Consider the following 27823-nt stretch of genomic DNA (forward strand, 5'->3'; position numbering starts at 1 on the left):
AATGCTCGAGTGATGCAATTCAAACTTCAGTTGCAAACACTAAAAGAAGGGTGGCCAACCCATGAAGGACTACCTGAGCAAGATGACGACCTACGTTGATATGCTTGCGGGATGTGGTAATCCCATCTCTGAAGAAGATCATGTTCTCTATATTCTTGGAGGAGTAGGGATTGAATATGAATCAGTCGTAGTTCATATTACCTCCATATCTGAGATTTTGTCTTCTGCCGATGCTAGTGCGCTACTTCTGACCCATGAAGGACGCATTGATTCATACAATATCACTACGGAAAATACGATACCTACTACTATTGCCCATGCCACCACTTTCTCTCAATCCAAAGGCCGTGAGAATTCCTATCCTCACTCTTCTTCTCGTGGTCGTGGCCGCTCCTTCAGAGGTGGTCGGAAGAGCTGGAACCAGGGCAATGCTCGTACTAAATGCCAAATTTGTGGTTACTCCAATCATATTGCAGAGAAGTGATTTTATCGATTTGATAAAGATTTTGTCCCGCAGCACAAAACCTTTGGTCCTTTCCAGCCTTCTTCTCATTCTCACAATACGAGACACTCATTTTTCTCCTATGGCTGTGATGGCTATGAAGCAACAAGAAGTGCTCAATGATTAATGATGGTTCCCTGATTCAGAAGCTTTTCATCATGTCACAAATGACCTTGCCAATCTCACCATTGGCTCTGAGCACATTGGCGGAGGTAAAGTGTAATGGATCAGGTTTGCTTATCTCACTGGTGTGCTGTCGTTGTGCCACCAAACTTAAATTCCTACTCTCTAAATAAAATTAGCGTAATGATGAGCAGGTTCGAATCCACAGGGAACGGGAGATTTATTTCTTTCGAGCAAAATGCAAATAAAGGGGGGATTTTGGATATGAATTAAATAAAATACTAGAACTAATTTAACATGCAAGAAGAAATAACAAATCAAGATGAAAAACTAATTAAATGTAAATTAATATTACCAAGCTCGATTCAAGGGATTTCTACTATTCAATTGTATCACTGTTCATCGGCTAACATATATTTATTCATGCAATTACAAGCAATTAACTTTAGAATTATAGGGATAGCCGCTAAAATTCTTATGTTTTCCTAAAATAATTGACCGAACCCAGCATCCAGTCAAAACTTATTCATAATTAACTGGGCACGATAGCGTTCCATATTAATTAAAGATAGCATTTCGTTTTGTGAAAAGAATTAATCCTAAAATCTAACAATCGAGATAGCTGCAATTGATAGATCGAGTTTCGTTGATTTATTTAAATTAAATATGTTATGATAGCACAACACACATAATCTATCGCTACTCATGTACCAATCATTCATGACAATTACGGATCACCGAATTCATGGATAGCAGTAGAAAATTATATATCGAATTAAATTGTCAGATTAACCGAGATACAACTTTCATAGAATTAAATATAAATCAACAAATACTTGAACAAAACACGAATATTAAATTAAAGTGCAAATAGCCTCACAGTGATAAATCGAAATAGTAAAAATATCCATTGAACCAAAAATAAAAGTTAGCCTAAAGTTGTGGAGAGAAGTTGAGAGAAAATCCTTCTGCCTTTCTTTTGCTCTTCACCAACGATTGATGGAGAATTGTGAATTGAATGGTCTCCTGTAAAAAATAATCTGCCGCCTCCTTATGTGTAGATGGTGTAGGTCATGAAAAAAATAAAAGATTAATGGGCCCAAAAGTCTAAAAGCCCAATATTCAAAAATAAAACCTAATCATAAGCAGTAGAAGAGTAGTCACAAGGCGTGATCACGCCTTATGCAAAAACATCTTCTGAATTTTTCTGCTCCACGTCTTCCACTAAGATCATATCGGCAACTTTAATTATGATATAAAATCACCCTTTTTAGCCCAAATTTATCGCAAGAACAGAAAACTTCACCCTACATTAAAATCACACAAAAATGTGTCAATTAAGCACGTTGAAAGTGGTAACAATGAGAGATATGACAACAAAAATGCAAACTATTACGAGCCTATCACTCACATATAGGAACTTCATCTTTTGATTCTCACACTAGCCTTGGTATTCACACGTTTAACCTACATTATCTGCTTTGAGTTTCTCATATAACTAAAAATCTTATTAGTGTAAGTCGATTTGCTCATGATAATAATTTCCTCTTTGAGTTTTAACCACATTTTTGTGTTGTGAAGGATCTAGCAATATGAACTCCACTCTTCAAATGAACTCTGAATAATGTTCTATACAGATTTCATCTTAGTAAGTCTAAAAGTGTCGCTCCTCCATCAGCAGCCTGCCTCAACTTATCCTTTACTTCTCTGCCCAACACTCTTTATAATCAAGTGCTCCAGTCACAGTTCATTCCTAAAGAGGATTCATCCTCATTGAATCAAAAATCGTCGCAATATATAGCTATGAAAACGGTTTAAAATCGTTGTCGTTGAACGCACTTTCAACAACACTGCCAATTACAATATTTTTAAATAACTTATGACAACGGATGAAATCTGTTGTCGTTTAGCGTTTTTGTTGTAGTGTCAATCAAATCAAGTGGCGTAATATAAACAACTTGATGCACGAGAACTTCCCAGGAGGTCAATCATTTCATTACTACTAACACTCATACACACTTAATACAATACTTAGCGTACACTTTTATCATATGATAAAGTAGGATCGAATTCATCGTAGCATCACGACCTAAGAGTATGTCTCTTGAGACGGTCTCACGAATCTTTATCTATGAGACGGGTCAATCACACCGATATTCACAATAAAAAGTAATATTCTTAGCATAAAAAGTAATATTTTTTAATGGACGACTCAAATAAGAGATCCGTCTCACAAAATACGACACGTAAGACCATCTCACACAAGTTTTTGCCATGACCTAATTAGATAGGATGAGTACAATCTTGTGACAATTCCACTGTACAAATTGTAGTGTAAAATGCTAACATGATATGTTATGAATGCTGATAGTGTTTAAAAAGGATCATTGTTTTTTAAGATGTTAAAAGGTTCATTTTGTTGAAAATAAATGATTTGAATATTGAAAAGTAATAGTTGAATATTTGAATGTTGAAAATAAGAGTTGTAAAATTAGAAATTTGTGTGTGATGATGTAGGTAATGATGTATTTTATTTTTTGGATTATGTGTAATGAAACTCTATAAATAGATCTCTCATTTAAGAAGAAAATCACAATTGAGTAGAGAGAAAAATATTATAAAGTGTGTAGTTTGGTAAATTTTGAGAGTTTGAGATTTTTACTTTTTACCATAAATTTTTACTTTTTCAAAACACGTTATCAGCACGAAGCTCTAAATGTCCTACATAATTTTCCAAGCTCCAAACAGAAGAAAAAGGTAACAAAAGTAATAATATTTATTTTACTGTTATTTATTTATTGTGTATTTATTTAATATACAATATAATGTTATTATTAGAAATAATAAAAATAAATTTTTCATAAACTTGTTATAAATCCTGGGAGGATGTTAAGACGACATCCCACACTCCCGGTAAGGGATACGACAAGTATAAAAGCCTATAAGGTTTTTAAACAAAATAAATTATGACACTCATTATAATATTATGATATGATATACATAATTATTTAAACATGTCTAATATTATATATACCATATTATTACCATAAAATTATACAAATACATACCTTTATTTTTTTGTACACCAACGGTCATAAATGGTAAAAAAACGGCTAGTTTTTGCCCTATAAATATAATCTCACAAAAACATTCAATCATTCCAACTTTCTCTTCTTCTCTAAAAATTATTCATCATCAAATTTTTCGAAGAAAAAATAAGATGGCTTTCTCAAGGATATTTTTAATTATTTTGGTTATCATACTCACGAGTCTTGTATTTATCGGAGAATATCCTCCTCGTGTGTTTTCTTTATTTTTACAAATACTTGTACTTGTTGTTTATCCGTTACTTTGTATTGCAATATTTATTAACTAATTAAATGCATCGTAATTTTTTTAGTACCACCATGTCAAATTTAACAAAGCTCGAATTTGTTGCGCTCGACATCACGGGAAAGAATTATATGTCATGGACTCTAGATGTAGAAATGTATCTTGAGTCATTGGGTCTAAGCGAGACCATTAAAGAAAATAGCATATGCACGTCACAAGAAAAGGCAAGAGCCATGATATTTTTACGTCGACATCTCGACGATGGATTGAAATGTGAATATCTGACTGAAAAAAATCCCATGGCTTTGTGGAAGGGATTAAAAGAAAGATTCGAACATATAAGAGAAGTTATACTTCCGACCGCCCGGGATGAATGGAATACATTGAGATTCCAAGACTTTAAAAAAGTCAATGATTACAATTCGGCGATCTATAGAATAATCTCGCAATTAAAATTTTGTGGACATGAGGTCACAGAATCTGAGATTCTTGAAAAAACATTTTCCACGTTTCATGCATCAAATATTACTCTACAACAACAATATAGAGTACGTGGATTCGCGAGATATTCTGAACTCATCGCGTGTCTTCTTGTGGCGGAAAAAAATAACGAGCTATTAATGAGAAATCATCAGTCCCGACCCACTGGATCAACATCATTTCCAGAAGTAAATGCTGTAAGTAAAAATGAATTTAAACCTGGAAACCAAAATCAATTTCAAAGACAAGGTTTTGGTCGAGGTCGAGGTCGTGGACGTGGACGTGGAATTGGTCGTGGTCGTAGACGCGGCCGTGGTTTTGAAAATAATAGAGATAGTTATTTTTATAACTCATCTCAAAAGAGCGTCCCAAACCATCCACTGAAAAGAATCATGAGAATACAAGTGTTAATGAGAATCACTCAAAAAGATATGAAAGTTCTTGTTACAGATGTGGTACTCCAGGACATTGGTCCAAAGTTTGTCGAGCCCCTGAGCACCTTTGTAAACTTTATAAAGAATCATTAAAGGGGAAAGAAAAGGAGACCAACTTCACTGAACGCAGTGACCGTTTGAGTGATTCAACTTATTTTGATGCTGGTGATTTTATGAATGATTTCTCTGGAAATGATCAATATGTTGGTGGGATAGAAATGAACAATATTGATGCTGCAGATTTTCTCAACGATTTCTCTGAAAATGAACAATATAATGGTAGAATATAAATGTACAATAATTTATTTTTCATGTATTCATAGAATAATATTTTATTGTATAATTATGATATGTGTTATATTTATATATGTATTGTCAGTAATTTTATTTCATTGCATATTTTTTTGAAGTTCAAATATGGAAAATGCTATGAACAAAGCTGAAGTTTGCATACCCGATAGTGGTACAACGCACACTATCCTCTGAGATAAAAGATATTTCTTGGAACTAAAACCAACAAAAACAACGGTGAATACAATATCAGGTCCTGTAGACTTGATTAAAGGATGTGGTAAAGCACAATTTTGTTACCTAATGGTACAATTTTTTTTATCAATGATGCTTTATATTCACCACAATCGAAAAGTATAATTGGTTATGCTGATGCTGGATACTTATCTGATCCACACAAGGCACGTTCCAAACTGGATATGTATTTACTCGTGGAGGCACTGCAATATCTTGGCGTTCACAAAAACAAACGATCGTAACAACTTCATCAAATCATGACGAGATTATTGTACTACATGAAGCAAGTCGTGAATGTGTGTGGTTAAAATCAATGACCCAACATATTCAAATATCATGCGGATTATCATTCGACGAGAAGCCTGCGATACTATATGAAGATAATGTTGTATGTGTTGCTCAAATGAAAGAGGGATACATAAAAAGCGACAGAATTAAACATATTCCTCCTAAGTTCTTCGCATTCACCAAGGAGCTAGAGAAGAATAAATATATTGATGTTCGTCACATTCAATCAAGTGAAAACTCATCAGATCTCTTACAAAGGCACTTCCTACGACAATATTCAGAAAGCACATATATAATATTGGGATGCGCAATCTACGAAATTTGTGAAGAATTGTTCATGTTAACATCAGGGGGAGTTTACGTGACTGCACTCTTTTTCCCTTACTATGGTTTTTATCTCAATGGATTTTTCCAAGTAAGGTTTTTTAACGAGGCAGTACAAAACACGTAATGAAGACATCGTCGTATCATGATCCTCATCACAAGGGGGAGTGTTGAAAATAAATGATTTGAATATTGAAAAGTAATAGTTGAATATTTGAATGTTGAAAATAAGAGTTGTAAAATTAGAAATTTGTGTGTGATGATGTAGGTAATGATGTATTTTATTTTTGGACTATGTGTAATGAAACTCTATAAATAGATCTCTCATTTGTGAATAAAATCACAATTGAGTAGAGAGAAAAATATTATAAAGTGTGTAGTTTTGTAAATTTTGAGAGTTTGAGATTTTTACTTTTTACCATAAATTTTTACTTTTTCACAACACATTTTATAGATTTATGTTGTTGAATATACACTAATTTTGTTTACAATATATAATTATTTCATTACATCAATCATCCGTTTATAAATCTATTCATAATATGTTTACGTATTAATATAATTTTAATTTTAAATTATTTAAACATTGTAATAATTAACTCATTTATTTATATTTATATTTAATTTATATTTATATAATACATTATTAAAAGTAAATTAAATAGTCTGCATGAAAATCAAAACTTTGTAAAATACTTAGAGCCCTGATTCGTCCCTCAATTTAAGTTACCTGCATTTCTTTCATTCTTAGTTCTGATAAAATAAACAGTGAACGGAAATAAGGTCGCAAACTTAAAGAACACAGTGATCGGAGCACAACCAATTTGGCTATTTTATTTCATAGGAAAATAAATTCAACATTTTGGGATGGTGACGCCGCACGCGGCTGCAACTTTTGGGATGTTCGGTGACATAATATAAGGAGCGAGGGTTGGATCCTTGATGTCGGTGCAGAGGCACGACACCTGCTGTCTCAGCTTAAAACAACACAAGGCCGATGGTACGTCAGAGCCCACTATTGCCGCCAGGCACGGGCGGAGCTCTGTCACGTCGCAGACTACAGCAGTTGTTTCCTTTGCTCCGCAGACCAGAGCCACCAGTAGGCACCAGAAAGCAACATTGGCAGCAGATTTCTTCATTTTCAGGGTTGCAAGGGAAAATTTTGGAGGTGTCACAAGATCGTAGCTAGGGTTTGCTTGAAAATTTTGTGGTTGTGGGTGGACATAATGCGTAAAATTTATAGGACTTTGATTTCTGTTGTTTGGTAAGTGAATCATTACTTACTTGATATTATTTTATTCTATTACACCAGTGTCTTGTGTCATGGCACGTATTTTGAAATAATTATCTAGAAAATTTTTATTATTTCAAATTAATGATTTTTTAATAATTTTTTATTAAGAATTATATCTAAAAATTTAATAATATTGATAGATAACTATAAATAAATATTTTATAAATTTAAATGATTATCGAAAATAGATAAGATAGAGCAGATATAAACAAATTATATATATATATATATATATATATATATATATATATATATATATATATGTATATATATATATAGACACACACACCAATGAGCAGCCTTTCATAGAATATGGTTGCCAGATTTTACATAATCTTGTTCTAGTTTATGAGCTGGTCTCCTCTGTAACTTTCTCACCAACCTATTTTCGTAAATTAGTCGATCTGATCATATATATATATATATATATATATATATATATATATATATATATATATATATATATATATATATATATATATATATATATATATATATATATATATATTTTAGACATAATCAATAAATTTTCTCTCAAACAAAAATATATACATATATTTTACTTTTGACATAAAAAGTAAATACTCCTCACACAATCAACATATATTGTATCATATTTCTTCACAATACAACTAATAAAAAATTTATTTTTCATTGCTTGGTTTGAGATTCGTCGCACAAAATTGGAGAATGTCATAATTACTAGAGTTTTTTAGTTTATTACATTTGATTTTTTTACACCAGACATCTAGTTAAGCAAAGTAATTCAAACCTTATATATATTAGCTTGAGAACGTACGTATTATCAACATATAATTATCATATTTTAAAATTATTGTTTATTATAGTAACTAAGTTAAAAATATTTAATGATATAAGTATTATAAAATAAATTATTTTTTATAATTAGTACAAAATTATTATTGGAATTTAAGTTTCAGAAATTTTAAACTAATTATTGATATTAGAAATATGAGCACCCGATGATTGAACGCTAAAAAATTCATACATATTAAAAAATTTAGCATTTAAAAGATTATATTAAAATTTAAAACTTTAAAAATGTTTTTATAATAGTTTTTTTATGTTATGAATGATATGAATTTAGATTTGTCCTCAGTTTGATTAAACGCCGGAACTGAAGTCGAAAAATCGGTTTGTCCGAAAACCGAACCATTAATTTGGTTTGATGTTTTTAGTTTTTTGGATTTTCGATTTTTAATTCAGTTCGTTTTTTTAGCTTGGTTTTCGAAATTAAACAAACAAATCTATTTTTTTTTATCATTTTAAAAAATTTAGAATTATTTTTTATTTTTTTTTATTAAAAATAAATAAAATTAAAATATATAGAAATTCAGTTGAACGGAAAAACTAAAAATATTTCGATTTTTAACATAACAAAACATAAGTTTGGTTTGAATTTTGGTTCGGCTCGGTTAACTGAATTTATAATCCGGTTCGCTGTAAACTTTTCAAATTTTCAATCTCAATATTTATTTTCTGTTTATATGATATTACTGTTTTACATATGCTCTTGTAAAATAATTTGTGATTATTTCGAAAATATAAGGAAAATATTTTTTTATTTATGAATATATAAACTGATTTGGAAATTATATACTTCTGAAACTTATTGTTTTGCAATTATATGATTGTGAGACAACGTCAGTATCATACTCTCCGGTCTCGGGCCGTAACAATGATGTATAAATTGGTTGGCTAGATTTTGAACTATTAGACTGATTGTTTTCAATTGTGTGGTTGTTAAACAATACCGGATGTACCACGCTAGTATCAGAGAGTGACATTCAGTCTGAATGAACATCCTCAGATATGATTATTTAATTTAAAAATTCCAAATTCATATGAAGATAAAGAAATATTTAATTGGTATGGTATATATAGATAAAATGTGAATTTACTGAAATTGGTTTAATGATATTTTTTATTAAATAAAAATAAAATTTTATAATTTTAGGAAAAAGAGTATTTTTGGTTTATAAAAATCAATCAAGACACCAAAGTTAGTTACTCTAAGCTCAACTTTAATAACCTAGTATAATATAGATACAATAAATATGTCACCAAAACATATGAAGTCAGTTTGGATAAAATTGTAATTTTAATATTTTAAATTGTTTTGTGTTAGGATTTAGTCTCTTCTATGTTGCTTATGTGATGAGAATAAATTCGATATTACATATACTAATATAAACCTAATTAAGTTTTTTAGATAAAATAGAGGGAAAAAGCTAGTTTTTTTCTTCCTATTTTGAATATTATGTGACATTTTTCTTTACTTTTCTCCATTATTTTTCCTTATATGCATTTAGATGTTAATTCATTTTCGCTATATAAGTCACATAGAATAAAATCGGTTCAAATAAGCAATATTTGATAGTGTTTATTGACTACTAGTGAAAAAGTTCAAAAAAAAACTCATTAACTTGTATAATTTGGGGGGTTTTGTTCCGGTTACTTGACAAATTTTGTTTTTCATGCACCAACTTTTAATTTCCAATTTTTTTGGTCCAATCGCTGACGTGCTTCGAGGTACGTCATCAATTTTTGGCCTCACTTCAGTTTTTTTCGATGTCACGCTAGTATTTTGCAACATAGGACTAAAAGAAAAAATTAAAAAAATTAAAAGTACTAAACCAAACCAAACTTTGAATACTAAATAGACAAAAACACAAAACATAACAAATTTAGTGAACCAAAAATATATGTCAACTTCCAAAAAATGTGAGAGGCCCGCATGATCTAACGATATTGAAATAGGTGGAGAAACACTCACGGTATAACATAGACTAACTCAACCGGATTACTTTGACTCAGGGATCTAAATTTCTAATTATAATTATCGGTCTAGTACATTTTTACCACACATAAATGTTTTTCTTAGTTGGATTTATGTTTAAATTTTACAAAATTAAAGAATATGATTGATTATATAAATTATATAGATATATATTTATGTGTTTGGATCAAACGCTTATGACTAGGCAAAAAATTAGAGTTGTTATCCAAATTTTATTTCATTATATTTGTAGCAGCACCGAGTGCACCTACTTGGTGCTAATGAGTCGAGCTATTAGGCCCATGAATCTGGTGAGGTGTGTATCTATCTACTAGTGCTGTTTCATATCACTTAGATATCAGTATTACAATTTCTCTATTGTCGTGTATGTCCCTAGCAGAGATTCACTCTTTTACTGCATACCTAATCAATCAGATCGGGATAACGTCAGCAGCTTGACGCACGAAAATTGTCAGAAAGTCACCCATCATAGTATTGTTCTAACTCGTGAATGCTTAACCCAATGCTATATAAGATATTTCAAAGAGGAATGTTATTTATACACTCCAACTACCATTTTGTTACATAATATGACCAAATGCCTCTACCTAATAATTTAAGTTGTAAATGCACTCATATTTGGCGTTAATAAATTCTTTTCCATATAATATAATCTATTCTTCACTTATTTTGTATCGTTAATTATTTTTTAAACATACTTAATATCTTGTTTTTAACGTAATATGCATGATTTTATATTACACAATAATATATTTAAAATTTATTTATTTTTTGATTAGCTTAAAAATAAATTAGAAAATTGAATTTTATAATTATTAATTAGCACAAGTTTGAAATGTAAAATTTCAGTCGCAATTCACCGTCGCCGACATTCCTTGTATTCCGAAGACTAGCACCGCCGTTAGGCACCAGAAAGCAATAGTAACAGCCAACTTGTTCATTTCCGGGCAGGCAGAAATTAAAATGGAGGGCATATATATTCCGTAGGTACTAGGTAGTGCTTCAATGTTTGTGTCATGGGAGTGAGGGGCGTCTAAGGTGAGCGATTTCACCTTTTGGAGCAATGTTTGTGTCATGGGAACGAAGAAATGGAGTGGCATTTATAGGTGTGGGTGGGTAGTAGCAAATATCTGGAGATATTTATTTTCCAGGCTGTACCCATAAAATTTGTTGCCAAATATAAGTTGGATAATATATTTTTAAATAATATAAAGTTTGATATGCTGCACACATACCGTGCACACTTATGTGAGCATTGATGAGGTGTCACTCACCCATTGGATGCACAATTTCTCTATATTTCATCACATTTAATGGGTGAATGACACCTCATCGGTGCTTACATAGGTGTGCACGGTAAGTGTGAAGAATATCAAAATATATTTAAAAATATATTATCCAACTTATATTTGGCAACAAATTATATGGATACAGCCTGGAAAATTAAAATTTTTATTTTATTTAAAAAATAAATATTTTTTTTATTAAAACCACATAATGCAACGTGTTTTTAGAATTTTGAAATGAATAAATTCTATTAGAAATATGAGCACCCGATAATTGAACACTAATTTTTTTTTTCAACTTTAATTTCTAACACAATCTAAAGTAGCTTAGAGATCTATTAGTCCGTCAATTCAAGCTACCTGCATTTCTTTCATTCTCAGTTCTGATAAAATATTTTTGAACGGAATAAGTTCGTAAAGTTAAAAAATCACAGTGATCGAAGCACAACCACTTTGGCTATTTTATTTCATAGGAAAATATTTCAACATGTTGGCATGGTGACGCCGCACGCGGCTACAACTTTGGGGAAGTTGGGTGACTTAAAATAACCCCTGAAGACTGGATCCTTGATGTACATGCAGAGGCACGGCACCTGCTCTCTAAGCTTCACGCAACAATCGGCCGATGGTTCGCCGGAGCCTACTATTTCCGGCATGCACGGGCCGAGCTCAACCAGGAGGCAGTCGGCGGCAGTTGTTTCCTTTGCTCCGCAGACAAGCGCCACCACTAGGCACCAGAAAGCAACATTGGCAACAGATTTCTTCATTTTCAGGCTTGCGAGGGAAAAGTATCGTAACTAGGGTTTCAGTGAAGCTTGAAAATTTTGTGGTTGACATAACGTGAAATTTATAGGACTTTATTTTTGTTGTTTGGTAAGTGAATCATTACTTACTTGATATTATTAAAAATTTAATAATATTAATATATAACAATAAATTAATACTTTTCTAAATTTAAATGAATTTTGAAAGCGAATAAGTTATGATGGATATGGATAAGTTACAAGTTTACTAAAATAGGTTTTTTATGATATTTAATTAAATAAAAATTTGGTATTTTTTATAATTTGATATGGGTATTTTCAGTACTTAAAAATATTATACAAAATACATGAAAGTTAATTAGGCTTAGACCATAACGCTTCATAGTATAGACAGATATAATATATAGTATAGTATAAATATATGTATGTAGTGATAAATATTTATATTATAAAATGAAACCGAAGAGCGTCCTTTCATAGAATTTGGGGTCCAGATTTTAAAAATCTTGTTTTAATTTTATTAGCAGATCTCATGTGCAATTGTTACATGAATTTATATTCGTTAGACTGGTTGAATCGGTTCATACCTAAAGTGAAAAATAATAATTTCAACATGAAAAAACTCAAATTAACATATATTACACCATATACTTTTGACCTGAAAAAATAATATTTTTCATTTAAATCAACATATATTGCACAATTTTTTCATAATATAATTCACAAAATTGATATATTTGCAGTGATAAATAATATTTTGGACAAAAAAGTCTAGTCTTTCTTACAAGTTAATTTTGTTAGACGAATCATCAACATAATTTACACTTTTTAGACTTTTCACATTTAACCTTATATATCCCTTATTTCTTTTCAATGCCTCCCTACTAAAAAACGCAAAACGACAACGGATATAGGTCATTCAAACCGTTGTCGTAGCTATCATTTGTGACGGATTATTGAAATTAGCGACGGATAACGACAATTTTTCATAAACCGTTACTTAAATTTGCGACGGATTTCATGAAAAACCGTCGTAGCGACGGTTTTTCATGATGTATGTCGCTAATTTTTTCAGTAAAATAAAAAAATCACTTTTAATAAATTAATAAATCTAAAAAAAACTTACAATCTGACTATGCTAAAAATATTCATGATCTTAACCAACACTTAAAAATCTACAAACAATTGAAGCGAAAAAATTTACCCTAAATAGAAACTAAAACCGTCTAAAAGAGAAAAATCATTACAAGAAAAAACACATTCAATAACGCATCTACGACAACGATTTTTCACTAAAAACTACTGTTATCATTGTCGTATTCTTTAAACAACGATTTTAGTGAAAACAATTGTCGTATAGCGTTTTTTTAAGCAAAAGACAACGGTTTTTAGAAAACCATTGTCTTTAGGACGGTTTTTAGAAAATCATTGGCTTTTGGGGGTCAAGTCAAAGACAACGGTTTTCTAAAAACCATTGTAGTTGAGCATTTTTTTTAGAAATACAGTGCTGGAATATCCAGGGCTGCTCTAACACGCCCTGGTACATGACTTCCGGTAATGCGTTATAAGAGAGATGTTTCCTGTCAGCTACAGTTGTTTTATGATTTTCGGTGATGGAACAAGGATTCAAGATACCAGCATAAACTTGAGATAGAAAGAAGTATGTTGGATTTGTATTTAACATATTTTTCTCTCATATTTCCACAAACGTTGTAGAGATCCGAAAACGAGACAAAACAAAGTAAGCATCCTCCGTTCAAACAGTTGATTCATGATGTGTAACTCTTAAAAATTAAAAGTAATTAACATGTTACTCCACAAGATCCATATATAATAATCGGAATATGCATGTATATACACATATTATTAATGCAATAAAGATATAAAAATCAATGAAGCTAGACTTAGTTGTTAACGTACATGTTGAAAAGTCTTTTTGACGAGCGAACACACCTAACTCCAAATATGCCAGCTTAGTCCTCGTCATCAATTATGAATGATACTGTCTTCCTCTTCAGGATTTATATATTTTCACTCAAACAAGCTACATTTAGTCAACATCCTACCTACCCACATAGCTAGCAGATGTGGCCGTGCTTCTTAAATTAATTCACTATTTTCATTTGTATTATCAATTAAGTATTATGAGCTTCGTTATGTTTTTTTATATATATATATATATATATTCTCAACCGATTAATTAAATTTATTGACGAAAAAACTTTTTGATCAAATATGTTTTTTTATTAGGGAACCTGGAACTTTAAGGGGGATTCTGATGTCTCTTTTTTGTATTAGATATCTTGAATATTAATTAAGCCATATATAGATAGATGATGACATATTGTTGTTGACATTCAATTTTCGAAATCATGCATATCCGTAAGTAACACTTCTACCATTTCTTCCAATAATAATTGACTTGCAAAGTAGTAGGTGAACGATTTTTTTTTTTTTTTAAATAATGTACCAAGGCCATGGGTTTTATACGACGTAGTTGCTTGAGTAAGTGTCCAATCTCCACTTTTCCATTTTAATCACACTCTTGAATTAAGACCCAACTTCCTACCTATTGTCAAGTCCTTTCCATATGATTAAACTCTTCTTTTAATCTTAAATAATCCATCTTCCATTTTTTCCCAACAAATTTTCTTGAAATGAAAGCTCACTGGATTTCTAGGTTCCTTCGTCTTGTGTTAGCAGTAAAATTATTTGTTATAATATTCCATGCCCCCAGTGGATCTAGTGATCCCCAAAAACTCTACAAGTCATGCAGCAACACTTTCAACTGTGGCAGTACAATCAACGGAATCGGCTACCCTTTCCGGGATATTCAAGATCCTCCCTACTGCGGCCACCCGAGTTTCATCCTCAGCTGTGATCCCCAAAGCAACGTAACAAGAATCAACCTCATAGACACAATGTATCAGGTTCTGGAAATAAATCAAACCGCTCAAATCATGAGAGTCGTGAGAGACGACATCGTGGTGGAAACTTGCCCACAACAGATGGTCAACACCACTTTAGACTACACGTTCTTTGATTATGCATCCATGTATACAAACTACACGTTCTTGTATGGTTGTCCGGCCTCGAAATATCCGGGTTTGAAGCCTCTTTCTTGTTGGAGTGGTGGGTTGATTGACGGTGATTTAATAAACGTGTATCTGTTGCCCGGAAACCTGGGCCCTGGAAAGTGTAATGCTAGCGTCGTAATTCCAGGGCCTGGAAATGGGGACGTTGGGAATGGGAATTCAACAGGTTTGGTTGATGTACTCCGGGTGGGATTTGAGATTAAGTGGGAACTTGATAGCAAAGCTTGTCTTGCGTGTACTGAATCCAATGGAAGATGTGGATTCAATTTCGAAAATAATCAAACGGACTGCATTTGCTCTGGTCCTCCATATCTGGGCGACACTTGCAAAATATTTGCTAATGAATCGGCCCCTATTCCCGAATCGTCTCCGCCCCCGTTTCCGGGTACGCATAATGCTTCCTCTTACTCGGAATTACATATGTTTTACTACATCTTAATAAATTGCAATCACTTCATTTCATTGCAAAAAATTATGAGCGATATTATATTAGACAGCTTTTATACAGTTAACACCAAGAATTTTGAAGCAACTCTAATCAAGATACATGTTTTTTGTTGGTTCTGTATCTGTTAATTTTATCCGGAATCTTGGTAAAAGGTCAGAAGCGGTGGTCTAGTCGTCTGGTGTATATTAGAAAATATAAATAGTAAACGTCAGCTCAGTCCACCGATCATGATCATCAAAATTGGACCCATGTGCACAAAAAATCAATATGGTAAATAAATGTGTTTCGATCTGATATTCTTTCCAAATCTTGGACATATTTCAAGTAAGAATCGAGAACAAAATCCACAAATCCAACCGACCTCGAAATCATTCGTCCTCACCGTCTCGATATACCCAGATTATTTTTACAATTTTGATTTAATGGTGAAAAATAATTGTCTTCGTATAAAATTAATTGAATTATTGGAACATAAATTTGTAGCAAAAATAGGGTTGGCTCTATTAACACACATGTGGGCTAATATTGCCTTCTTCATTAGTCTACCTAAGCCAACCAAATATTCAACCTTCCAAATTCGTCAGTCGTCACCCTTTATTTACTGTAAACATGATAATGCCTCCCGACACCTCATCGCTTTCCACTTCCACCAAATGCTTCCCTTTCCTCTTTTCATCACACTGGCCGCGAGCCTTTCACGGCGGTACATTCCCAGGAAGGACGTCGCCGCCACATTCCCCGACTACGACCGCACCTTCTCATGCGGCGCCATCACCAACGTAACCTACCCTTTCACCGGTGGAGACCGCCCCTCCTACTGCGGCCTTCCTGAATTCTCATTCACCTGCTCGATCGCCGAAATGACGCATGATTCACTCGTTTGTACACTACTACCTGCCCTTCGGAATTCCGGAACACCACCCTCAATTCTTCGTTGTTCTCTCGCGACGGTGTTCAAAATGAAGATGTTAGTTTGTTCTATGGATGCAACACTACCGGGAGGTATTAATTGTCCCACATCGGTGGAATAATATTCATGGGACTTGCATATATGGGCTTGGACAATCCTCCCCCCTTGAGCTAGCTTTTGGGGTTGAGTTAGGTCCAAGTTCCAATCTCAACATGGTATCAGAGCCCAGGTTCCACCGTTATGTGTTGAATTGCCCACAAGACGTTGGACCTTGTAAACTTCACGCTCCAGATGTTCATTCCTGGGCGTGAGGGGGGTGTATTAATTGTCCCACATCGGTGGAATAATATTCATGGGACTTGCATATATGGGCTTGGACAATCCTCCCCTTTGAGCTAGCTTTTGGGATTGAGTTAGGTCCAAGTTCCAATCTCAACAGGAGGCAGATGTCAGTGACACCGACCAATCTTTTCCAGTACAATCCAGTGGCTTCAGTTTCACCGATGCGTATCACATCATTGGTCTGGTAAGTGGTACCAACCGACCCGGTTTTGAGGATTTTATTCTGTAACGTAAGTATTAAGGTGCCTGTTTTGAGGGATTTTCGCAATCTGCTGTCAAGTTTCCAGCTCACACTTGGGAAGACATTAACGGAAGGTTTTGGTGTGAATTATGTCGACCCGTATGAGAAGTGGTGCTCTGAGTGCAGTAGATTAGGCGGGCGATGCGGGTTCATTTCGGGTTTAGTCCAATCCATTTGTATTTGTGGAGATATGCCTTGTCCTTTTGCTGTAACACTTACTCCAGAAGCTAATCCAAATGCTTCTGAAGGTAATACCGACTTTTGTCATGCAACGTTTTGAGTCACGACGACTTACGTGCCTTGCTTTCTTGGTTTCTCGTATGATGTTGTCCGCAAATATTTTTTCTTCTGGAGAAAATTTTATCGGTAATTTTCTTTTGTCTTAATGGTGAATTATATCATCTGATCATTTTAACTAAGCTTTTGGGGATTGTTACTGCAGGAAATAGCTCTTTGAAGAAAATGGGATTGATTATTGGTATGATCTTTATTAATAGAACAAAATTCTATCCATTTTCGTAAAATGCATTACACTTCAAGTTTTGATTTGATGTTCTTTCTTTGTGCTGATCCAGGTCTGGCCCTAACTGGTTCACTTCTTACTGGTGTTGGTTCCGGATTCTTGATTTTCTGCTGTAAAAAGAGGCGTAAAAAGCAGATTGCAACCAAAAATGTTGACAAAATGAGCAAGCATATTGCCGCCCTTTCCCTGAGCAAAGGTCCGTCATTTCCCAGATCGATGAATTTCAGTAAAAGCATCCCTTCATATCCATCTTCGAAATCTGAACTGGGTCGGGGAAGCACATATTTCGGGGCACATGTTTTCGCCTATTCTGAACTGGAAGAAGCTACAAATAACTTTGATCCTTCTAGGGAACTTGGAGATGGTGGATTCGGCACTGTATATTATGGTATATACACACGGGCGTTTTTTTATTCCATTTTGACGTTGTTAATTCAGCCCACGGTTATCTAAGATGAGATCTTCTTTTTTATTCGAAACAGGGGTGCTAGCTGATGGCCTTGCTGTTGCAGGTCAAGCGTTTATATGAAAGCAATGTCAGACGAGTGGAGCAATTCATGAATGAAGTCGAGATTCTGACCCGCTTGAGGCACGAAAACCTTGTGGTGCTTTATGGATGCACGTCCAGGCGCAGCCGAGAGCTAATACTAGTTTATGAGTACATCCAAAATGGAACAGTGGCTGATCATCTTCATGGGAAACGAGCAAAATCAGGCTTGCTATCTTGGCCACTTCGGCTGAATATAGCCATTGAAACAGCTGAAGCGCTCACGTATCTTCACAAAGCAGACATCATCCATCGTGATGTTAAAACCAACAACGTTCTTCTAGACCATGATTTTCACGTAAAAGTTGCTGATTTTGGGCTGTCAAGATTGTTCCCCACGGATGTCACCCATGTATCGACGGCCCCACAGGGAACTCCTGGCTATGTCGATCCCGAGTACTATCAGTGTTACCAACTCACTGAAAAAAGTGACGTGTATAGCTTTGGGGTGATGTTAGTCGAGCTTATATCATCTTTACAGGCCGTGGACACAAACAGACACCGACAAGATATCAATTTATCAAACATGGCAATCAACAAGATCCAGGACCGAACGTTGCATGAGTTGGTGGATCCAAATCTTGGTTTTGACACGAATAGTACGGTGCGAAGAATGGTTACATTGGTCGCGGAATTAGCTTTTCGATGCTTGCAACATGAAAGTGATGTGAGACCCTCGATGGAAGATGTTCTTGAGGTTCTGAGAGGGATTCAGAAAGGGGATCTGAATGTAAACGAGGCAGAAGTAGTCGACATTTTGGTGGATGAAGATGCTAGACTGCTCAACGTCATAGTGGACCCTCTATCGCCGGAGTCAGTTGTTGCCAACAAATGGGGAAGTAGCAGCTCTACACCTAATTCTAGTGGCTGAACTTATCCATTTATCCGCTTGTTGTTTAAGCCACACAGAGATGACTTCACGAAACTCGTTAAGATGTGATCTTACGCTGTAAAAATTTCATCAAATTCCATGTATATAGTTTTTCCCCAATAATATTTGGAGCTAAAATTGGTATCGAAAATTTGTATGATTTACTTATTAATGCCTGTTTTCAAGATTTTTTTCGCCTTTGATTCTTTAAAAATGGCGTGTAGTTAAAAAATGATACCTAAAGTAGAGTCTAATTCAAGGGGCAACTATCGTATACAAAAACAAAACAAAGAAATCGATGTAAACAAGAGCGAGGGTTTTACCCACCCAACCCCGACCCCCCCGGCTGGTGCCACGTGTAAGAATATTAGAGGAAGTGGATCGAAGCACCGAATAAAGCGAAAAAGAGCCTCGGCATGTTTCCAAGTACTGATTATAAAGTCCCCCCTCTTCTCTTCGAACCTACACAGAATAATACTCACTCGCACAAGAATAAGATCTTGCTAAATGGTAATCTGATTTCATTTGTTGATCCACAGAAACCGAGATTGAAGGATACATATATATGGCCACTTTTCAGAAATTCAAGCTCTTAATAGCGGCACAGTGTGCGGTTGCTGGGAGCCCCACTAGAAGCCCAACCACCAGCCCAGTAATCCACCTCCGCAGGAAGAAAACCCTTCGAATGCTGCTCGGTGGGAGAAACCTTCCGGATGAGGCTTCTCCTGATAGTGATGAAGGGATCTCGCCGGAGATGGAGTTGTCCGCCAGGCACAAGCTCGAGGATTTATTCGTGTCATCACCTCCGGATTTCGTAGAGAGGGCCTCGGAGAATCATGTTCTGGAAAGGTTGTGTAAACGACCAGCACCGTGTCCGACGGCGGCGTCAGGGGGACTGGGTACCGGCCGCTTTCGTCCTTGTTTCGGCAGCGGTCGATGAGGAGAGCGTGGCGGCCGGTGCTCGTCGCCATACCTGAGCAGTACGAACATTAAAAATTTGCTGTACTATTCTACTACTTTGTTTGTCGGCAAAAACTTGTGTGAGACGGTCTTACGAGTCATATTCGTGAGACGGATCTCTTATTTGGGTCATTCATGAAAAAGTATTACTTTTTATGCTAAGAGTATTGCTTTTTATTGTGAATATGGGTAGGGTTGACCCGTCTCACGAATTATGATCCGTGAGACGGTCTCACATGAGACTCACTCTTGTTTGTCTTTGGACTCCATAATTTCAATCATAAATTAATTATTTGTTGGACTCTCTAATACAACATTTTCCTTCCAAATTATAGGATTACTTCTGTTATATAGATACATACATTTAAATAAAAAAAAACAATATGAATTGATTTGATTTAATTAATAATTGATATCAATCAATTAAATTGAATTTTGGGGTGGTAATTTTTTATTAACAATAGTCTTTCTCGGATAAATTGATTTGGTTAATTAGATTGTAGCATTATGGCATGGAGCAAAACAAAAATTAATAGCTGAAAGATGATTTTATAATTTTGAAGATGTTAGTTGTCCAGTTGGTTAAATTAAATCTTCGAGAGTTGTATATATATGGAGTTAGACAATTTTTTCTTTTGCGTTAGTTTTTGAGGTTGAATTAGGTCAAGTCTCAATCTTAACATGATATAAGAACTCAGTTCCATTGTTATGTGTTAGATTATCCATAGTTGGGTCACCTGTTCTGTCCATTGTTGAGTCGTTTGTAGTTTCATGCTCAAGTCTTCATTCATGGGTGTGAGGAGTCCCACATGGATAAGATAAAATCCCTGAAAAGTTGTATAGATATATTTAGACAATCATCCTCCTTTAAGTTAGTTTTTTGGATTGAGTTAGGTTCATGTCTTAATCTTAAAAAGAAGAACATTGAATTCCATATAATTTGAACTTAAAACTTTGATCTCGATAAAAAAAGAAGAAGAAAGGAAAATGAAAACTTAGAGGGCCATGTACCTGACTGATGATAGGTGTCTTTTATGCAACTTTAATTATGCTTCGACTAGCCATTGTCTTCTGTTTTGTTCTTTTATGAAAAAGGCTTGGAAAAAAACAATTTTTTGGAGTTATTTGTGCAAACTCAAGGAGTGTTCCTTTGTTGATTGTGGCTTACTAATATTAAAAACTTGTGGTAAGGAAGAGTTTTAAGTGTTTGCCATTCTTGGGCTATTTGGAGTGATTTATGTAAGCTATTGCATGCCCCTAAGCTGTTACCAGTTGCTATAGAAGTGGGGTGGGCTTTTTCTTTGCTGGGGGCTTTTCGAACGGCAAGTGAATCATGCAAAGTGTTGCCTATGCAAGAGCAGATTATTGCAGACAGTCTATGAAAGCAACCGAACGTTGGTCAGGTTGGGATGCAGGTTGGGATGAGGCAAATAACATATTCAGTGTTGGGGCTGTTATTCGAGACTCTCATGGGCTTCTTTTAGGAGCCGAGGAAAAATTGGTACGAAATCGGGGGTCGATTAAGGGTGCTGAATTAGAAGCTATAAGATTTGGAATGGATTTTTGTGTGGCCCAACAGTTTGTTAATGTTTGTATCTTTTTAGATTCTCTTCAGGCGGTTCATGCAGTAACCAAACTTGAAGAAGAATTGGGATCAATCTGTGCCTTAGCTTTGGTGATTCAATTTATGCTTCATGAGCATAATTTCCTATCGATTCACCATATGAAGAGATCTGCCAATGGAGTAACTCATTTTTTAGCCCACAAGGCTTTGATTTGGTTGTCTAATTTAGATTGGGTACCATGTGGTTTTCCTACTTGGCTGTTGAAAACTGTAGAACATGATCTTACTTTAATATCTTAATGGAGCTGTTTATCTCAAAAAAAATAATGTTATAATTTCGGTCTTATTTCTTGCAAATAAAAGTAAATTAATTGTGGTGTTTGTGTGAATAAATGAGATGTGTATTATTTGATGAAAAATAAGTGAAATAGGCATAACATGAAATTCATAAAGTTAATTTCAGGAATTATTTCGGCTTTATAAATTATTTTTTAAATTTTTTTTATCATTTTATCGATCAATTTACCATCTTCGTTTACTTGTTTACAATTTTTCGAATATAATCATTTTTCATCAGAGTGTTGACGTGATAATGAACATTGTTGATGTATCTTATGACATGACTCATGACACTCTGATGGAAAAAATAATGAATTTTAAAAAATATAAGTTAGTATACTAATATCATAAATTTACAAATACATAACAAAAAAAATGTATATCGAATCAAAATTATACTTTCCTTGTACTTTTAATAATTATGAACTCTTTCGTCCTAAAAGTAAGTCAAATAAGTTTTGGTGACTTTAATTATAATTTAATTATATCAAGTCAATAAATAGATAAAAAGAGCACATCAACATATAAAATGTAGAATAAACATATAAATTTTATATATTTTTTACGATAAAAAAGTAACAATTAAATGACATTTATGTGTCTTTAAGGTTTTATTTTGTTTAAAAATTTCATATGATCAAATACTTAAAATTTAAAAGTTCAATTTAAACAAAAGTGAACTTCAAATTTTATCTAAAAAACTCATGTTTAATTTAGATTTTTCGTGCTTTTTTCGCGCTTAATGTGGTCAAACATTAAATGTGATCATTTTTTTTAATCATCATTTTGCTCAAAGCAAAGTTTTTTCTTCACGTTTCGCATTTAATCGGCGTATTTTAGAACATTACTATTAAGTAGTGTATTTTAAGAAATGACCTTGATAAAAAAAAATTGTAATTTCTTTTATTTTTAAGCTGTATTCTTATATTTACAAGGCATAGGACAACACTTAAAAAATCATAGACATATAGTTCAATATGTGGATTGTGGAACATAGTTTACAAAAACGAGGTCATAATTTTGCACAAAATGACAAGCCAAATTTCAATTTTTACATGGTTGCTTACACGACAACAATCAAGCATAGTAGAAATCGACACAGCGTGAGACAACTCACTCTAAGTAAATTCGTGAAAAGGGGTGCTTCCTCATAAAGGGGGTCGCAATGACCAGGCCCGGACGACTTCGTAAATCCATGTACGAGGGTTGATGCCTGCCCAATGCCAGAAAAGACGAACCAAGTAGAATTCAATACACTCGACATTGGTATAATTTCTTAGACGAACCATCAATACACTCGACATTGGTATAATTTCTTGAACGAACCATCAATCGACGTAACAAAAGTATCAAGTTTTGATATAAATATCAGCAATACAACAAGCCTGAGCATCCAATATACATGTATTAATACGAAATATAATAATTTTATCTATTCTCCTCCCATACTTCGATGTGTGCAGCAATTTTTTTTTTCTTTTTTTGGGTCCAAACAAAACCAAGCATATTTTCTGAAATAAAACCAAACATTGCGATTAATTCTACAATTTGGCTATAAATTCTTGAAGAGAGTATGGAATCCTTATCCAACAATGGCTGGTTAAGATAATTTTCATTGGAAGCTATTTTTCAAGTACATTTTGCTCTACCGACTCTCTGTTCATCTCAACAAGGTGGCCACTAATCGCACAGTAGCGAAAAAATGCATTGCCCAAAACTCAGTCATGAAAAATGCATCAAAGGTCAACTTGTAGCTGAAAAAGATTGAATATATGTTGTGACTTGTTTCAAGAACATCTAAACCCTTCCCTTCCGAGCATCTACCAAGCTTAAATTTACATACATAGCACAATCACTGTCATGCAACCCAATGATGCACACACTAAATAGACAAGTACATAGAGAACTAATACCACTTATATTAGATTTTCTTGGCCTCATCTTCCATTGGATCACGAAGAGTTCCGAACATCCAGTCCATCCATATCGTGTAGTGGCCATAGTTGTGACGATAAGTGGTGTGATGAATTGTGTGGTACCCTGCGCCCATCACAGGCCATAATTTCCCGTGTATGCAGTCATGAATATTTGCAGTCCATATGGCCTCGATGAATAAAAGTGCTATGTGTGTTGTGAAATGCACTGGTATTAAAAAGAGAGCTATGACGTGAGGTACCGCCTGTAATATCCCATCGAGCGGGTGGAAAGCCAGACCTATTCCAAACAAAGTGAGAATATGCATCCGCTTGATGAATAATTGTTAATTTCCAAGGAGAAACTCGTGTACTCACGTTCAACAGAGATCAGAGGGAAAATTGTTAAAATGACTATATATTTTTGAATAAAATTAACTTAAGCTGTTTTTATGTCAAAGGCTCAAAGTCTGTTCCCAATATTAAAAGCTAGTTATTTTGAGAGAGCATTGCCAATCTTCAAAACTTGTGTAATTTCTCTAAGACCAAAGTTGGAGAGGCATAACTTCTAACAAAAATTGCAAAGAAATAAATTACACACGATATTTGCATAACTTGAGTGAGGCTATTTCATTACATTCTAGGAGATGTAAAAGATAATATAAATAAGAACATACCAGCAAAGGGAGAAAGTGTATTTTGCTTGTTATAAATGTGATGAGTGGCATGAAGATACTTATAGAGCGGTTTTATGTCATGTAACTTCCTGTGCATCCAATAAATCCCAAACTCCACGATTACTAGATAGATAATCATATAGTAAAGGTAAGGAATCCAACCAATGTCACTTATCCTTGAATAACACTTTGTCCATCCATGTTCAATCATGTATTCAGATATTGTCGGAAGAGCACAGTACCATGGCATGGCTTTCATGGCAACTCCTATCTGCAAAAGCATGGCTTTTTTCGAAGGAATGGCATCTGTAAACAAACAGGTTATCATGGACATGTATTCCTTACACCAAGTAAAATTAAGTATTAATATACTAGTATCAAGATTGGTTCCAAAAATTGCGTGTAAACGAGGAGGGACAATCTACTGTAGTTGCAGGGTGAAACTTGGATTCCAAGAAAACTTCTAATAAAATCTTGAATTATTTTACAAGCAAAAGGTGTATCATGCTGACCCAGATAAGATCTGCCCCTTAATTTCTATGTTTCACAAGTAATCTCACAGTCAATGAACGTGACTTTGTATGAGAGTTAAATTTAGTTCTATGCACATAAGAAAGCGGAAGCAATTGACATGATAGACGCTATAGTAATTTAGAGAACCTTAAGAATCTGACTTAAATAACTTAAAAAAACAGGGACTACAAACGAGATTTACCATAATTGCAGGGTGAAACCTGGATTCTGAGAAAACTTCAAATAAAATCTCAAAAATATTATACATTTTAAAGGGTGTTTCACGTTTACCTGGATAAGATCTACCACTTGAGTTCTTCTTTCATAACTAATCTTACAAAGTCGATTAATTACATCATAACTTTATTAAGAAAGTGGAAGCAATTGACATGATAGACAATATAGAAATTTGGAGAAACCTTGAGAACCTGGCTCTCTCTCTTACGCCTGTAAATCCCCATTACAGACCTCCGAGATAGAACATGAAGAAACGAGCCTTAACTTTCCATCATTTACCAGTGATATGTTTGATAATAAGTACTACGAGATAGTTAAAAATTGGGACAGCCAACTGGAACATGGGACATGTTTCATCAATGAAAATACAACGGAATAGAGCACATGCTCCCGACATCTTTCTGGTTAAGTGACAGTATCAACAAATAAAGAAACTATTCACGTCACTTGATAAACTTGATGCAGAGAATGATCCTGGTTTCGCTTTATCATCTCAATATTCGATTCAAAAACTTAACAAGATTTATGATACAGATAAGGCCAGTAAGAAAACGAAATCCAGTAGTTACAAAACAATCCAAATAACCTTGTCAATCGAAAACATGTGTTTACTACTGTGTAGCAGAAAAGATTCAGGAATTTAATTAAAAATGACAGTTGACGATATCTGTCAGATCAAAATTTAAGCAGCAAAAATGAAACCGAACAGAACTACATTGGCAACAGATTCGACAAAGGACACCGTCAAACTATCTGCGTCTTCAAGAAAAGAAAAACAAAACAAACAAAACAAAACAAAACAAGAAAGCAAACATCAATCACCATTAAAGCACAAAATGGGCAAAAGCTTTAAACACCAAAATAAAAAAACCTATATAAAATAGAAACGATTGATGTCTGGAAAGGTAGACTAACAAAAGCGAATAAAAAAAATACAGAAACCAAAAGAGAAATTCCCATCAAAAAATTAGAACCAGGGTAAAACTGAAAAATACCTTTAGGAACATAAACATTGCGCTTCAAGTGGTAGATATAGAAACACCACAAAATTCCAGAGATAAAATAAAGCAAAGTCCCTCCAATGTAGTTCCGTAGCCACCCTCTGTAGAAGTGAGGGAGTGCAGAGGACCACTTCTCCGGAAGCATCGAACCCAACACGATGCCATTGTACCATGAAGTTTCCTCCACGAATAACTTCAAGTAATCTTCCTCCATCGGACCTCGCTTCCAGCTCCGATCTTTTGAGTCCTGGCCGCCGGCGGAGATTCTTTTGGTGTGTAAAATGACAGGGACAGTGCCAACTATTAATTAATATTATAATTATAATAATGAAAAAATTATGTGGTGCTACTGTTTTTGTACAGAGACTTGTGAGATTCTCAAGTTTTACTGTGCCAGAGCAAATTACTTTATGCCAGATCACAATCTTGACTAATCTCCTTTTTGCCCTCTGAAATATTCTATCGTTTTCTACAAAAGATTCCCATTAGTAAAGTTGGCTGAGCATGATTCACAAACTTTGACTAAATTTTATTATTCACTTATTTTAATACACGAAATTTATTTATATTGTGAAAATATTAAAGAAATATAATTAATAAAAATTATTATCCATATTCCTCTATAATAAGATCCTCTTAAGCCATCCACAGTAGTGAATATATTTCCTCCAAATATTTGTGGATTTCATAGTCCACATCACCAATCAAATATTTCACTACTCAAATATTTCAAATTTCACAATCAAATATCTCACCAATCAAATATTTATGAGTCCTACTGTCACTTTAATTAATAGTTTATTTTCATTTAAATAAAATAACTTACAATTTTATAAAAAATATTAAAAATATTTATGAATATTAAAAAATACTAAAAATATTTTTGAATATTTTTAATATTAAAAAATATTAAAATGATTATTAAAATTAGAAAGTTTAATTAAAAAATATTAAAAAAATGAAAAAAAAATATGAATAACCGGTTACAAATTTGTAACCGGTTATTCACTTTGTACACAAAACAAGAAGACACAGTGGTGAATATTTGGTGGCTCCAAATATTTGGATGACATGACACCCACAATACCCACTATTGTGGGTGCCCTTATACGTATAATAATAGCAAGTTCAGATCGCTTAAATTTAATTACAAGGTTGTGTTTTTTGAGGAAGAAAATGAAGACTTTATTTGAAATTGAAGCACAAAATATATTTGACAAATACAAAATATTTCAAATCTTTCAATTTAATTTTGAGTTCTGATTAATATAATAGATTTGAGATAGTGGATATGTAATCAAATCATTCAAAAATATCAATTCAAACCTAATCTACTATGGATTTCTAATTTCATAACTTGTTTTGATAGAAAAATATTCAAGTAAATTTTAAATTTATAATATATCAAGCTATACAATTTCAATTATATTTGTAATAAATTTCAGATATTACACTGCATATGAAT

The 27823-nt window shown here is 33.7% G+C and overlaps 2 protein-coding genes across 4 annotated transcripts; one reads left to right on the top strand and one right to left on the bottom strand.

The window, feature by feature from the left end:
- The first annotated feature begins 14675 nt into the window (after positions 1-14675).
- Positions 14676-19297, top strand: LOC140836393 (LEAF RUST 10 DISEASE-RESISTANCE LOCUS RECEPTOR-LIKE PROTEIN KINASE-like 1.4). The gene is given in 5 exon segments (XM_073201875.1): positions 14676-15657; positions 17656-17691; positions 17789-18124; positions 18219-18247; positions 18249-19297. Coding segments are annotated over 5 exon segments (2130 nt in total). The 5' UTR covers positions 14676-14834; the 3' UTR covers positions 19155-19297.
- Positions 19298-23005: 3708 nt separating this feature from the next.
- Positions 23006-26685, bottom strand: LOC140836394 (delta(7)-sterol-C5(6)-desaturase). Of its 3 annotated transcripts, none has more exons than XM_073201876.1 (4): positions 26353-26684; positions 24608-24913; positions 23931-24231; positions 23006-23230 (listed from the first exon to the last, which is right to left on the bottom strand). In XM_073201876.1, the coding sequence occupies exons 1-3, from the start codon at positions 26570-26572 to the stop codon at positions 23939-23941; spliced, it is 819 nt and encodes a 272-aa protein (XP_073057977.1). In that variant the 5' UTR covers positions 26573-26684; the 3' UTR covers positions 23006-23230; positions 23931-23938. The 3 variants fall into 3 exon arrangements, with proteins under 3 accessions (XP_073057977.1, XP_073057980.1, XP_073057978.1); XM_073201879.1 differs by having other exon boundaries at positions 23121-23230; positions 23934-24231; positions 26353-26685; XM_073201877.1 differs by lacking the exon at positions 23006-23230 and having other exon boundaries at positions 23715-24231; positions 26353-26685.
- Positions 26686-27823: the final 1138 nt, after the last annotated feature.

This window comes from Primulina eburnea, chromosome 7 (genome assembly GCF_022965805.1).
Source record: "Primulina eburnea isolate SZY01 chromosome 7, ASM2296580v1, whole genome shotgun sequence".
Classification (NCBI taxonomy): domain Eukaryota; kingdom Viridiplantae; phylum Streptophyta; class Magnoliopsida; order Lamiales; family Gesneriaceae; genus Primulina; species Primulina eburnea.

Coding starts and splice junctions, on each gene's coding strand:
- LOC140836394 (XM_073201876.1), bottom strand. CDS start 26,572: ATGGAGGAAGATTACTTGAAGTTATTCGTGGAGGAAACTTCATGGTAC. Junction 24,914..26,352: donor CAATGTTTATGTTCCTAAAG/GTATTTTTCAGT, acceptor GTTTGTTTACAG/ATGCCATTCCTTCGAAAAAA. Junction 24,232..24,607: donor TACACTTTCTCCCTTTGCTG/GTATGTTCTTAT, acceptor TGTTTGGAATAG/GTCTGGCTTTCCACCCGCTC.